The sequence below is a fragment of the Theropithecus gelada genome, chromosome 13, assembly GCF_003255815.1.
Source record: "Theropithecus gelada isolate Dixy chromosome 13, Tgel_1.0, whole genome shotgun sequence".
In the NCBI taxonomy this organism is placed as follows: Eukaryota; Metazoa; Chordata; class Mammalia; order Primates; family Cercopithecidae; genus Theropithecus; species Theropithecus gelada.
In genome coordinates, this window is record NC_037681.1 from 29,185,110 (window position 1) to 29,199,520 (window position 14,411).

Sequence of the window (14,411 nt, forward strand, 5' to 3'; positions counted from 1 at the left end):
GGCATGAATGCTTCATAAAGCACCACTGAGGCACTGGGACTTACAAGTCACATTCTCTTACAAAGACTAGTTGGGAGCAATTCAGAACACTTCTGCCAACTGCACGACTGTACATGAACCTGAAAGTCTTTAACAAACTTCAGACATGTGACAAAACAAACACACAAACTACGTTTATTTTTAATCAAAATGTGAATCATCATAGTGAATAAAAATTCATGAGTCAGAATAGCATGCAATTTTTTATTGTTTTCTAAATCTATTTATACACTTAATATGCTAGTATTAATTTCACAAACAGTATAAAGAATGTATCCAATGATATTACGCGGCAACTACTCACCTGAAAAAGAAAACATTGTCTCTGAAATAATTCCTAAGTATACAACTTTGCAAACTAATAAGCACTATAAATATTAAAATGTTAAGACTTCAGTGTATAATGTCAACAACATCCTGCCTTTTTAAAATTGCTTAACACGTTTGTTAAAGATCATGCAAAATAAACACTGTATTAAAATGCTAGATTACACTCAAACATCACGGCAATGAAACACAAAAGAGCAACTATTTAGCACAATGACTGGCCAAGTAAATAACTTAATCAGCATATTAATAAAAATCCACTGAGTGATAAACATTGAAAATGTAACACGGAATCTAGATAATCGCGCATCTGCGATCTCACCATCTACCGTCCTAACTGTGACGTGGGGTAAACCGCCAGAATTCATTCTACATAAATGAGCTATGTTAAAACGATAACAACATTTCATTGCATGATGACAGGGCACATTTCTAGTCCACACAGTACTTCAATGTGATCATTCTCTTAACTCCGCTAATAATTAATGGAAAGTACAGTTTTACAGTCACACCACATATATATATATATGTGTGTGTGTATGTGTATATATATATATATATATATAATTTTATCCTTGCTTTGTTACATGTTTTTAGACTCTTTTTTAAAAAGTATTTCCTTTCTTATGATCCTCCCCCAGAATTAACATGCTGACTTAGGAACAGACAAAGTAGATAAAGTCTATCCTAGAATAGAGAGCAATGATTTAGTTTTACCTAATTAAATATTTCCTTGTCATTTATCAATTGTCACTGACCTTTTTGATGTAATTATTTCCTCATTCACTCATCTACAAATATTTATTAGTGCCTATTATTACCCATGTTTCCCTGATTTTCCAGAAAAAGAATTCATGTTTTTTTTTCTTCTCATTGCTAAGCTCACTTAGAAAAGTTGGGCACCATTGAAAAGAGCTGGAGAACAGACCAGGGTGGCTTCTTGGGCACAGCTGGATGGTGCTGGAAGCCAGGCCTGGGATTTGGAGAGAACAGTCTCCAACAGATAAACCCACGGAGGTCACCAGCCCTCCCAGCATCTACTCTCCTAACAGCTCAGGACAGCCCCGTTACACTACGGCCAGCCCTGGTGACTCGCTTTCTCAGCAATTTTTAAAGCCCTCTTCATTATGTACTTGCTACTTAAACTTCAGAACCTCTGTGATAAACAATGCCCGTGTCACCCAGAAGGCTGGATCTCAGTTTACTGACCTCTCCCTGTAGTGTCATAGGCTGTGCACTCATCTAGACGAGACCCTAAGAGCAGAGTTTGCTTCTGCTTCATCTAAAGCCACATCTTCCCTCAAATGTGTGGGCACCAAATGTTCTGCAAAAAGGGTCTCTAGCTTTTTACTTTTCTTTTTGGCAAATTAAGCCCTTTAAAATACTTCTGACCTATCTTTATACCCAGATCTCACCTCATCTCAAAAAGTTTTATGGGGTAATGCGCCAATGAAAGGTACAGTGGTATTAGTGAGTTCTGAAGCTTCTAATTACAAAGACAATTGAGGCTGGCTGATGAGTCATGCTTCTCATGCTCCCTTCTGTCACACTGCGGATGTCTCTTCTACCTCGGCCTCATCATCTGTTACTTATCTATCAGTGAAATGTAGAAAGGTGATGGGCATGGATGGAGTCAAAATCCAGGACAATTCTGTCATAAGGGTACAGTAATACTCTTCTCCTTTGCTTATTTTTCTCAAAGAATGCTTTCTCTTTCTTCTCCAAAGCCTGTGCTCTCAGAAGAGGCTGCTGCATGGAGCTCCGAAGGATCTTTGGAGAGCCTTGTGTAACTTGAACGTTGGCTTCGCTTATGTGTCATGCTTTTTAGATTCTCATTCTGAATAGTGGTTGGGTTGGGACTGGAACTAGGCCTCAAAATGACTTGAGAAGTCTCCCTAATTCCCTCCATCTCATCAAAATTTTGATTGGCTCTATTGGCTGGAGCACTGTTGTTGTTCAGAGTCACAGTGCTGGGCGTTCGGTTCAGGTTGTAGGTTTTCTGGCACGCAGGCCAGTTTTCTTCAGGGCTGCTGGCTATCAGGCTGCATTCGGAAGGGCTTTTCTTGTCTTCTGAACAAATGGACATCCGAGCTATAATTGGATCTTGCAGGCCACTCAAGCTATGTGGGATTCCCCGCTTTCCGCTGTGACTGTCATCTTCCAGCTCTATGAGATTTGCCTTTTCAAGCTGGGAGTCATCCGCCACTTCATTGTGCAAAGAGTGATTGGGAGAACTCTCATTGGACCTCACTCCTGAATCCGATGAATCCTTTTTGTCAAGGAGGGCATCCGATAAATACTCTTTGGCTTTAATGAAGGTTCTAATCGGCTCAGCACTGTGTTCCGGAGACTTTGGCACTCTCTCTACTTTCCCTTCGGCTTTTCTGTCTTTGTCATCTTTGAGCAGTGGTGTGTTATCTGATTCTTCTGTGCCAGATTCATCCTCGTCACTTGGGAGTTTCTGATAGCGCAGCCCACCTCCCTTAAGCTTCAAATCTGTCTGGAAGAGGCTTGACCTTTCAGAAGATTTCTTGCCTGGGAGAAGCTTACTGCCTGACTGATCTGATTTTTCATCTTCTTCAGTGATAGGATCCAGGGGGGAGGCATCATTGGTGGAAACCCCTGATGATGAATAATCGATAACATCTCCCCTCTTCATTAAAAAGGACTTCCTCCCATCATCGGGCTTTGGTTCACTATCCTTCCCCTTTTCTTGTTCTAGGTTTGAATGAATAGAGCCCCCTGATGAACTCTGACCCATGTAATATGTGCTATGTGGAGATGATCTGCCACTAATGGTTGTAGACCCTGGGCCCCCTTCTAACTGGGACATCTGAGCAATGTATTCTCTATAGGCATCTCTATACTCGGCCTGCACCTTATCAGTAAGCTTTGAAATTTCAATACTGGAATCCTGGGAATTGAGACTCGAAAGACTTGGGGTTCTGCGAGTTTGTGACTGTGAAGACAGAAAAAAAATAATTTAAAAATTCAAATAAGAAAAAAAAGGCATAAACATCAGCTTAGGAAATATATATGTACACTAACCATTTAAAAAGTCATCAAAATATCAAATTCTTTTAAAAGAATTCTACATAACACAGTTTAGCAAAAGCTGTGACCTTATAAATAATGCTGTTATTAGAAAGCTCTCTATAAATTTTAATAAAATCAGTTTCTTGTTAATATTTAAAAGTATAATTAAACATTGTATTAACCAATAATCTTAGCACTTGTTTCTGGTTTTTATTTTATTTTTAGGAGACAGGATCTTGCTGTGTTGCCCAGGCTACATTCAAACTACTGGACTCAAGCGATCCTCCCGCCTCAGCCTCCTGAGCAGCTGCGACTATGGGCATGTGCCACATGCTTGGCCACAGCACTTGTTTTTATAACTCAAACATTTAGCTTTCATTTAAGGCCAAAGTCAACTTCATTGATAAAATACAAAATGCAATGAGGCCAATAGTTGGGCTTTAGTAAACAGAAAAATAAAATAGTTTTACAAGTTTATTTCCAATATGAAGTTTTAGAATTAGAAATTGCTTCAGATCCCAGAATAGCTAAGAAACAAGGAGCAAAACGTACAGATGAGGAAAAAGAAGAGGGAAACGGAAGGAGAAGAATCAAGAAAGTTTAAGAAGGGTCAAGAGCAAAAGCTAAAACAAAAAAGCAGCAGCAAAGTGAATTTGCTGGGGACCTTCTCAAGGAAATAGGACATTTTCTTCCTTCCCCAGGGCACTGCTCCTCCTCAGTGCTGCTCTGCCTTGCCCTGCCCACTCGGTGTTCCTCGCTGCCTCCCACTGTGCCTCCTCCCGTTGTTCTCTGTGCTCTGCTCTGCTTTTCCTGCCGCGCTCTCCTCACTCCCCCTACTCCTCCTGCATCTCTCACTCTGCTCTGTCCCTGCCCCACCCCTCACCTGGCCTCCCTCTTCTAAGAATCTCCAAAGGAAGAATGCGCCTACATCTAATGCCAGATGAGAAGAAACCAATATCCAGGAAGGGTGTGCAGGCGGCCTGGAAAACCAAAGGATGGTGCTCAAAGGGACACTACGTGGCCAGTGTTCCAATGAAGATGTACTTTAACCAACAGTTACTGAATGCAACAGGAAAATCGCCTGGGAAAGGCTGAATTTGCTGACCACCCTAGCTCAAGTAACCCGGTCCCTACTCACTCTGCATGCTGTGACCCTGATGGAAATCTCAGCTCTCGTCAATGTCTACATGAGCTACTTTTTTCTTTGTTTTCACTGACTGCCCCTCTCCAGATGGATGCAGCTCCTTGAGTACAGGAAGCCCTCCATCTTGTCTCTTGTCCACTTAGGTATTTAGTAAGCATTTTCTGAATGACTGTTTCAATGCCCACATCATCTCAGTGAACTGAACGGTGCCCTTATTCTTCAATAATACGAAAAATGCCATTCAATAAATACCTGCCAACTTAGATTACTGTGACGAGGGGCACCTTCGTCCAGGCCAAGCGTGTTCAGCTCTTCGAAGCTGAAGTTGAGTGTGTAGGGCGTCTGGCTGGAGAGCTCGGTGTGAGGCAGCTCATTGTGGGAAGTGCGGCGAGCAGGTTCACCGTGTGGGGCTGGGCCACTGCTGCTCTCACTGAGGAAACGTGGGTCTTCAGGGACCACCTGGCTTTCTGCGTTTCTCATTTCTAGTACCTTAACAGAAGAAAAATGTAAATATTTACACTAACAAATCATATTTTGGAAGCTTTAGAAATAGTTTAGAAAAATAAAGCTACTGCAACAGCAATGAGAAAGTATACTTCTGGTAAGTGAATTTCTAGTGAATATGTTTTACACATCAGCTTATCTTTCATGTTAATTAATAATAAAGGAAGCAATGGTAGAAACCACCATACATATACCACACTGCAATTTGTCCATTAAATTATTACTCCTGTTTAAAACTTAAGACAAAGCAAAATGCAGCTGGCATGTGTCAAAACCACAGGGGGCCAGGAGTAGAGCAGTAGATCCAGATTTTATTCAGAACTATGGCAACAGGGAAAAGCAGTCTCACTACAGAAGGGAGTTCAATTCAGAATAAGCGCGAATGAGTGGGGATGTACCACCACGGGGCAGGGTGGGCACCGTGGATGGAACATTACTAAGGGGAGGCAGCAAGAGTGGGGGACTCTGGGGTACGCCAATGGCCAGGGTGAGCAGACATCACCTGCGGCGGGGAGGTGGTGAGGCATTTGATCAAGTACCGAGGGTGATCACACATGTAAACTGACTTAACAGGATTCTTGCTAAACCTGGGCAATGCAAGCCCTTTATAAGGACGAATGCTGAAGGTCAAGGCCTCAAAGGCTTTGAGGAGCCTGATGAGAGTTAGGGCAGGTGAAACCATGAAGAACTGGCAGGCGGACTCTTCCCCAAATCACTGAGTGAAATGCCCAAAAAGGCAAAGGCTGCCAAGTGCTGCTGTGTGTATTTTCCACAACACACAACTGCATATAAGTGTAAGATACAGTTTTTAAATTTAAAAAAAATATGAAAAAAATACCAGTTTAGGCCAGTACTTATTGATACTGGTTTTCTACAATGTTATAATTTTGAATGTTATAATAAAATAATGTAAATATCACAATGTTATAAATATCTTACTGTGCTTCTGAAAAGGTGCCAGTCTCCAAAATTCATATTCATCTCTTTCTTCAGTTCATCAATGTTACACTGAGCTAACACACGGCCATTTATGTTTGCCTGAGTAAAAATTAAAACAATTATGGGTATATAAAGACAGAATATGAAATATTCTGAATTACTAGTGATTGCAAAGTATGCTTATATTTAGTTTTAAGACAGTCTTTAGAGACCAGAAAGGCTGACCATCCCATATAATAATACAATAAACAAGCTAAATTTGAACAACATAAGCCACTCCATATTTTCCCAAATGTCTTAGGCATTTGCTGGAACCAATCGAAGAGCTAACCCTCCTATTTCCAAAACTACCTATGCTGTCATGAGCAACAACAAAACTGTTAGTTTTTGTTTTCTAATCTTAGAAAATATGAACATGAACACAAGCTGCTGGGAGGGGACAGAGACATCTGTCCTCATAAGCGTGTTGGTCACTAATAAAGTTCTAAACGAAGTAGGCCTGGTGAACTTGTTTATCCGTTATATTAGATACAGATATGAAGAATGCCCACCCACTAATTTCCCAGTCTATTAAATTCACAAGGCCCAGCGTGGTGGCTCACGCATATAATCCCAGAACTTTGGGAGGCTGAGGTGGGTGGAACACCTAAAGTCAGGAGTTTGAGACCAGGCTGGCCAACATGGTGAAATTCCATCTCTATTAAAACTACAAAAATTAGCTGGGAGTGGTGGCACATGCCTGTAGTCCCAGCTACTTGGGAGGCTGAGGGAGGAGGATCGTTTGAACCCGGGAGGTGGAGGTTGCAGTGAGCCATGACCACACCACTGCACTCCAGTCTGGGTGACATGGCAGGACTCTATCCCAAAGAAAAAAAAAATCATAAAAAAGGAAGTTATCACTTTTGGTTCCCTGTAATTCTAGTTTCCCCTAAATGAAACAACAGCATTTTCTTTATTAATAATAGGTAGCTTACTGCTTTTATAAAATGTAAAACCTGACTTTATTAACTGGGGCAAACTTATGAAATAGCTATGTTTATAATCAGTAGAATGTTCAGTTTCCAAGTTAATCCTGAAGGAAACAGTATACACAGCAAGTCTGTGACAGAGGTCCTGCTGCACCACTGCCACGAAGCCCTCAGCACAGAGACCAGCGGCTCTGAGGGGCTTCAGAAAGCCAGGGCCTGGGAACAAAGAGCTGAGTGGGGAGAAAACCACTACCTCGACAGGAACAAAATCATCACAAAGGACTCATGTGGGAGACCCTGCTCTTTCCTGACACCAACCAGCTGCCTGGAGGAGAAAGTGGGGCTTGTCCATGGAAAAGCTGGTGTTTGACTCATGCAAACAGGGACCAGCACGAGCCAGCTCTGTAAGGAAACTGACATTATCTGAAACCTTTCTAAAAGTGGCTGAGTAAAATGGTGTCTACATATGCTCATAATTCTTTTAAAAACTTCTCTCAGATGTCATTCTTTCAAGTATATAAATATTAGAGGCTGGTTATTAATGTTCTACTTTATTACATGGTACTCTGATATAAAAAGTACACCTTAGTGAAATATCTACTATAATGACTTCGTTAAAACCTTCCCCAAATCTCAGGCATCTCTATCCAACTTCCTGATAGCTGCTAGAATTGCAATAGGATCTTAGAAGAAAAAAAAATTATGCAAATGCATTAATCTTGCAAATCCAAACCTATGAGGTTTCATCAAATGTGACATGATCCTAAGTCCTACATGACATGAAAATGAGAATTTGGAGAAAATGAGGCAAGTGTGGCTTACTTTGATAATTACTAAATCACACTAACAAACATTACAATTAGAAAAAAATGTAGCACAAAAGGTTTTCTGTTCCCCACTGGAAAGATGAGCTCTGCTTATCCCAATGGGAATCCCTCGGAGCTTTGTATTTCTCATCAAGGCATTCTTTACTTGAATTAGGTTATTTAAAAAAGAACATGGTGAGACAGCTACTTTATTATATCCATTTATAAAATAAGAGAAAACAGGGCAATTTTAGAATACAAACTAGTAAGAACTATGTTTTCCATTTAGAGCTTTCTCATTTTAACAGGGAATGCATGTGTGGGAAGCTGTACGTAAACTGTACATGACCCACAGAGTCCTGTCTTCCACTCCCAGCGCTGTCTCTGGTCCGTGTGTAAATGGCTGCCTCACCTTTTTGATCGTGGCACAATACTGAGGCAGCATACTCTGGTCCAGCCCTTCTATTTGTTTCAGCTTCTCACATACTGCATCCACATTCAGTGAATTCAGTAATACCACTGGGCCTGGGGCTGCGCCTGACCCCTAGAGAAGTCAAGGACAAATACAGGTATGAATAAGCATTTAATGCCATCTATAATGAGGTCATGTGACAGAGAAAAACTCATTAAGTTATACCATGAAGTAAGGTAAAAACAACAAATGTGTTTAGCATGGTAAGGAAATACCATTAGGGAATAGATTTAGTTACTGTTATAACCTAATGAGTAGCTTTCATTACAGCTGATACAGCCTGGTCAAAACCAGTTTTCCTAAGAAAACAGAACATTTCATGAGCAAAGCCTAGGCCAACTTCTCAAATGTTTACTGCCTAACCTTAAGAGAGAAGGGTGCTGTGCTTAATAAGAGGAAGAAGAGAAGTTAAAAAAAAAACACATCCAAAAAGACAGAAAACTACTGATGCCAATATTATATGAATACAAAAAATAAACCTACAAAATAATTTAAAAGTACCTATACTAGACAATTAAGCAACTTTGAGTGTTTCTACAGACTACCTCAATAGTTACAAGAGCTGAAATTTTCAGATCTTGATCATATTGTATCCAAGGGATCTAAAACTTCCTTTAGCATCTGTTAAATTATCATGCAGTATTAATTCTTAACACACGTGAAAGTAAATACCATCTATTAAAATTTGTTCTCATTTAAAAAGAAAGTCAAAATAATAAATAAGTCTAGTATTTATTTAGAAGTAAAACATTTTCAGAATGTGGATGCTAACAAACTATGTGCCCATGGTCAATGATAAATGCATCTTGTGCCCACTGTGGTTTAGAAGGTGCATCAGCCTGGTCAAAGTTAGGACTTCAAAGTCACAGAACAAATAGTTAGTGGTAAACTTGAACCAGAACTCTAAATTATCAGGTCTTATAACTTCCTATTTTCCTTTTTCCAACTTCTTTCACTTAACAATGTTTTCAAGGTCCACCATGTCATAACATGCCAGTCCTTCATTTCTTCTTATTGCTGAGTCATATTTATCTTTCCTATCTTTCAAATGCTTTTATTCCTCAACCAGTCTCCTTGCTCTGGATACAGTTACACTTGTTTACATTTTTTGTTTTCAAAAAAATCACAAGAAATAGTCTAATCGACAAAATAACTAATGATCTTACTGGATTATGCCTCACAGATAAAATAAATATCCATGAGTCCATACTAATATGACTAAATAATTGAAAAAAGTGAATTAATTAGGAAGCAGAGACAGCTTTTCTTTGCAGAATTCCAATTAATAAATGTAGAAGAGAAAAACAGAAATGACCATTAGGCAAACACAGTAACAGTGCGTGTACACATGATCCACAGATGGAAGCGAAAATTAATGGGCAAAAGTATAAGCAGAAACAGGATATCTGCAGAGTTTCAAAGTATCTCCTCCAAGGTATTTACTAGTTATAGAAGGAACAATAAAACTTTACAGTGCTGAAACCTGGCAGATGCCACCTTGACCAAGTGACCAAGGTTAGCATCAGTGGTGGGAAGGGTTATGGACATTATGAACCTTCGACTCTGACGCACTGGGAAGGGCATAGCATCACTCCTGCAGTTTTCTAGCAATATACAGTCCCCTTCTAATCACGAGGAAACATCACACAAACCCAAATTGAGAGACGTTCCACAAAATAACTAGCCAGTATTCCTTAAAAGTGTTAATTAAGGTCATGAAAGATAAGGAAAGATCAAGAAACTGTCACAGATTAAAACAGACTACGGAGAAATAAAATGCAACTTAATTGAATCCTGGACCAGAAAAATGACATTTGTGGAAAAGCTAGTGAAATTCAAATAAAGTCTGTAGTTTAGTTAATAGTATTAAACCAATTTTAATTTTTGCTTTTGATTATTATACTGCAGTTATGAAAGATGTTTACATTGACAGAATAGTATTTGTTTGCATCTTTTCTTTAGGGTTAAAATTATTTTACAGTAAAAACTTTATTTCAAAAATCCCCAAATCTCTCTACTTCTGATTGTGCTAAAAACGACAAGTATAATAGACATGGATCAAACTAACTGTCAGCTTTGGAGGGAAAATTGTAAAATACTGAAGAGAATTTTATGTCCATGGAGAAGCTGAGAATTCAGCAACAGACACACATCAATAAAGATACTGCCCTCTTCCTTTAAAGCAAAAAGCTCTACCCGATGTTACTTTCACAATCTTTTTACAACTTTTACAATTTATCAGTTACTTTAAAGCATATTTTATCCTTCATTGGGGATTATGTAGAATATATATGTTACCTCTGAATTACTTTTAAAAGCTTTGTAAGAAAAGAAAGACACATGGACATTAAGATATTCGTAATTCCATCAAAACTATCGTCTGACTCTTATAATAAGTTGGGCTTTATACAAGAGCTAAATTATCAATTAATGTGTTATAATATGCTTATCTGAATAAAGAAGAAATGGTAATTACCTACTAGACCTTTTCTAAAATAATCACAAATAAGAAAATTATTTTGAAACCACAAGAATCTTACAACCAATAATTTTGGGGTAGAAATCTCATAAAAGGGAGGAGAAAGAGTGCAAAAATGATAAGGAAAGGGCAAAAAGCATATTCAATAATTCAGTAGGCAAATTCTTACTAGAAACTAAGCGTATTACTTTGAGAATACACAGACTAGTTCAAATGATAATATTTTAATGTTTATCATGCATTCTTACTTGCAATTATCTGTTATAAGTCAAGAACAGACCATTTTAGCATATTGATTTTAACATCAGAATTTGTTGAAAAAATTTTCTAATTCAGAAAGCCGAATGCAGAAGATATTAGTGTGTTTAAACTGTTAAAAATAAACTTCAGAATTTACACAGATCAGAATTTCTCCAGGTAAAAGTAAAGCTATCAAAATACTGAAATGACCTTGAGGTAACTATATCATTGTGTATTCTAAGTAGATTAAAACTACACTCTGAAACATAATTATCTTTGGTAAATGTATTAAATAAGCACAGAATTGATTAGTCAGAAATGAGTGCCACGCAATGGCTGGAAACAAGTAATAAAGAGAAGGCACCTTAACAAGCACAGATTTATAGACAGCCCAGCATGAAGTTGCCAATGATTGTTTCTAGTAGTCTAATAAGAAAAGTAAGATTTCACTGAGAGTTTCTGTACCTGTCTCTGTTTGTTAAACCCAGAGTCACATGGCTTTAAGGAAGGAGTAAAACAGAGTGAAGGACAAGAGCATAAAGTAATACATGCGATGCACATCTATAAATGTCTAATACACACAGGCAGAGCTTGGTCATTCCTCCTATTTCCCCTTCACTCTGAACAGACCACGGACAGCAGCACACAGCAAGGAGCACACGTGCATGCATACACACCCCCACCTACAGCAAGGAGCACACGTGCATGCATACACACCCCCACCCACAGTAGCTGCATGCCACTCACGTGTGCTTGGTCATCTTACAATTACACTCTTAAAAAATTATATTTTTTTGTATTGGAAGAATAAATCATGAGTCATACATTTAATAAGAAAATGAGGTACATCAAATTGGCTATGAAAAGTCAATATTCCTACTATATGCAAGTTTAACATTAACTTTAAAATACTGAATAAGAAGGTTTAGTTACTTAGACTATCGCATGATCATAAAATATCTAGCCACACTATAGGTCATATTCAGAAATACACTTTCAAATTTGAGTTTTGCTTCTTTGGGTATGTGGCACACAATAGATGCGCTAAATATCATTTCATAAGAATGGCCCCAAGAGCTTCTAGCTCGAGAAACAGACAACCCTTGCAAACTGTGATGAACATAACCATTTCAGTGAGGTGGATTTTTAAAAACTCTAATCCAAAGCAAATAATCACTGCTGGCAATTATTCTTCTGTACTTAGACTGATAGTAAATATTCTTAAAATGCTTAAAATGATCTAGAGATGACTGGCAATTTGTACCAAAGTTAATTTCCAACACTCTTTTAGCACATTAAACGGCAGGGTTTTGCTAGCCTAACATCCGATGTCTTTCTTTTAACATATTCAGTATCTGGAGCACTTCGTGGAAACCCTGTTTTCTAGTTTACACTATTGACCTTATTATAAAGAGGTTTTTAAAAAGTTGTCTGTAGAGATTTGCAAAAATACCAAAATAGGAGTGCTAAGGAAATTACAGTTTACTACAAGACATCCAAAACACAAAAGAAAGCACAAAATTATTAACCTGGTTGGAAAACGTAACTTACTCTTCAAGCTACTTAAGAAATGGTTGGAAAATGTAACTTACTCTTCAAGCTACTTAAGAAATACTAGGTCAAAGTTGGCTGATTAGGCATAACACTACATTTTAAGAGCAATCTTTTAAAAAACACAAGTACTGGCAGGGTATAGTGGCTCACACCTGGAATCCCAACACTTTAGGAGGCCACGGTGGTGGATGCCTTGAGGTCAGGCAATCAAGACCAGCCTGGCCAACATGGTTAAACCCTGTTTCTACTAAAAGTACAAAAATTAGCTGGGCTAATTTTTCATTGTGTGGTGGCGCATGCCTGGGTCCCAGCTACTCAGGACGCTGAGGCAGGAGAATCACTTCAGTCCAGGAGGCAGAGGTTGCAGTGAGCTGAGATTGTGTCCAGCCTGAGCGACAGAATGAGACTCTGTCTCCAAAGAAAAACCAAAATGAAAAAAAGCAAAATAAAAACACAAGTACTAAACTACTGCAATGAACATAATTTTGTTATTTTTAAACTTTTAACTGTACTCTAGGATTTCATAACTTTACTGTAATATTATTTCTGTGAAAATATCCCAATCAATTTAGCTGAAAATTGTTTAGGAAAAAAAGTTCTCTTGAGTTGAAGTCTGGTACAAAGACTTTCAAGTGGGAAGTGAAGACAATTTTTCACTATACTTTAATAAAAGGCAAAAATGGGCAAATACTTTTCCAAATTCAAACAGAATAGTACAAATTCACTTCTAAGACACTTTTAAAAGTGTGAATGGTGTTAAAGCTGGTTGAGGCTACTGTGCAAAGTCACTGAGAGCTGACAGGGAGCACCTGTCCTGAGCCTGAAGCCTAAACACAACCTGAAATGCCTTTGGCTCCCTACCTATGGCACCTTTAACTTTCTTGTCCACGTCTTCTCCTGAACAATGAGAGACAGCTTTAACTTCTAAATCAGTGGCGAAAATAAAAATTCTCTACAGGTGAGCCCCGCTTTTTTTTTTTTTTTTTTTTTTTGAGACAAGATCTGCTCTGTCACCAGGCTGAGGGTGCAGTGGTGTGATCTTGGCACTAAACTGATCCTCTCACCTCAGCCTCTCAAGCAGGGGGACTACAGGTATGCACTACCATGCCCTGCCCGGCTAATTTTTTTTTTTTTTTTTTTAAAGTAACGGTCTTGCTATGTTGTCCAGGCTGGTCTTGAACTTTCGGGCTCAAGTCATCCTCCTTCCTCAGCCTTCCAAAGGGCAGGATTGCTGCAGGAGCCACCACATGGGGACTGCGCAGGGATTGTTGAAGGAATCCTCCCATGGGGACTTGTTTTCACTTTTTACTTGGTCACTCCACTGACTGGATCCTGTTTGATGAAAACCAAGACTTTCAGTTTTAATATCTTCATTCAATAGTTTTCATCAACATCTAAAGGTAAAGGTAACAGCACACTGGAGATCATGATACTGTGTTAACACTGCCTTTGCAGTTCTGAAATTCTTTACGATTAAACTTTGTGCTAATTATTGTCATGCTTTCTCAACAGGGTATAAAAGTCATCTAAATAAAGCTGTCCAAAGGTAACCAGTAAACCCTGTGGCTGAGGAGGTCAAGAAAGAATGACTTCATAGAACTGATAATTCCTTCGGTGGCCTTCAGGTCCACACTCTGTGAGGGAGGATTTTCATCAGTTTTGTTCACTGCTGTATCCCATGAGAACAGCGCCTCTTACACTCAATAAATATTTGTTGAACTGATCACACAAGCATCTATGGTACCCAATGTAAAATAATTCAGGGAAAAATGAAAGAATGAAGAAATGCTTTATTGCTTCTTTGAACATGCGCTTTTCAATGAAACACAGTTACCACCAGGAGCAGCATACCTTAAATTAAGCCAGACCACAGAGCTTTTAGAGCAACTCTTTGAGATGAGAG

At 38.8% G+C, this 14,411-nt stretch overlaps 1 protein-coding gene across 2 annotated transcripts in view; it reads right to left on the minus strand.

Annotated features, from left to right (window-relative positions):
- Positions 1-223: 223 nt before the first annotated feature.
- Positions 224-14,411, minus strand: part of KIDINS220 (kinase D interacting substrate 220) — a 109,780-nt gene continuing 95,592 nt past the window's right edge. For both annotated transcript variants that reach the window (XM_025353580.1, XM_025353581.1), the window contains 4 exons: positions 8,176-8,307; positions 5,990-6,088; positions 4,799-5,035; positions 224-3,325 (listed from right to left, as the gene is read on the minus strand). In XM_025353580.1, the coding sequence (XP_025209365.1) occupies positions 2,063-3,325; positions 4,799-5,035; positions 5,990-6,088; positions 8,176-8,307 (1,731 nt within the window). In that variant the 3' untranslated portion in view covers positions 224-2,062. The remainder of the gene's footprint in view (positions 3,326-4,798; positions 5,036-5,989; positions 6,089-8,175; positions 8,308-14,411) is intronic.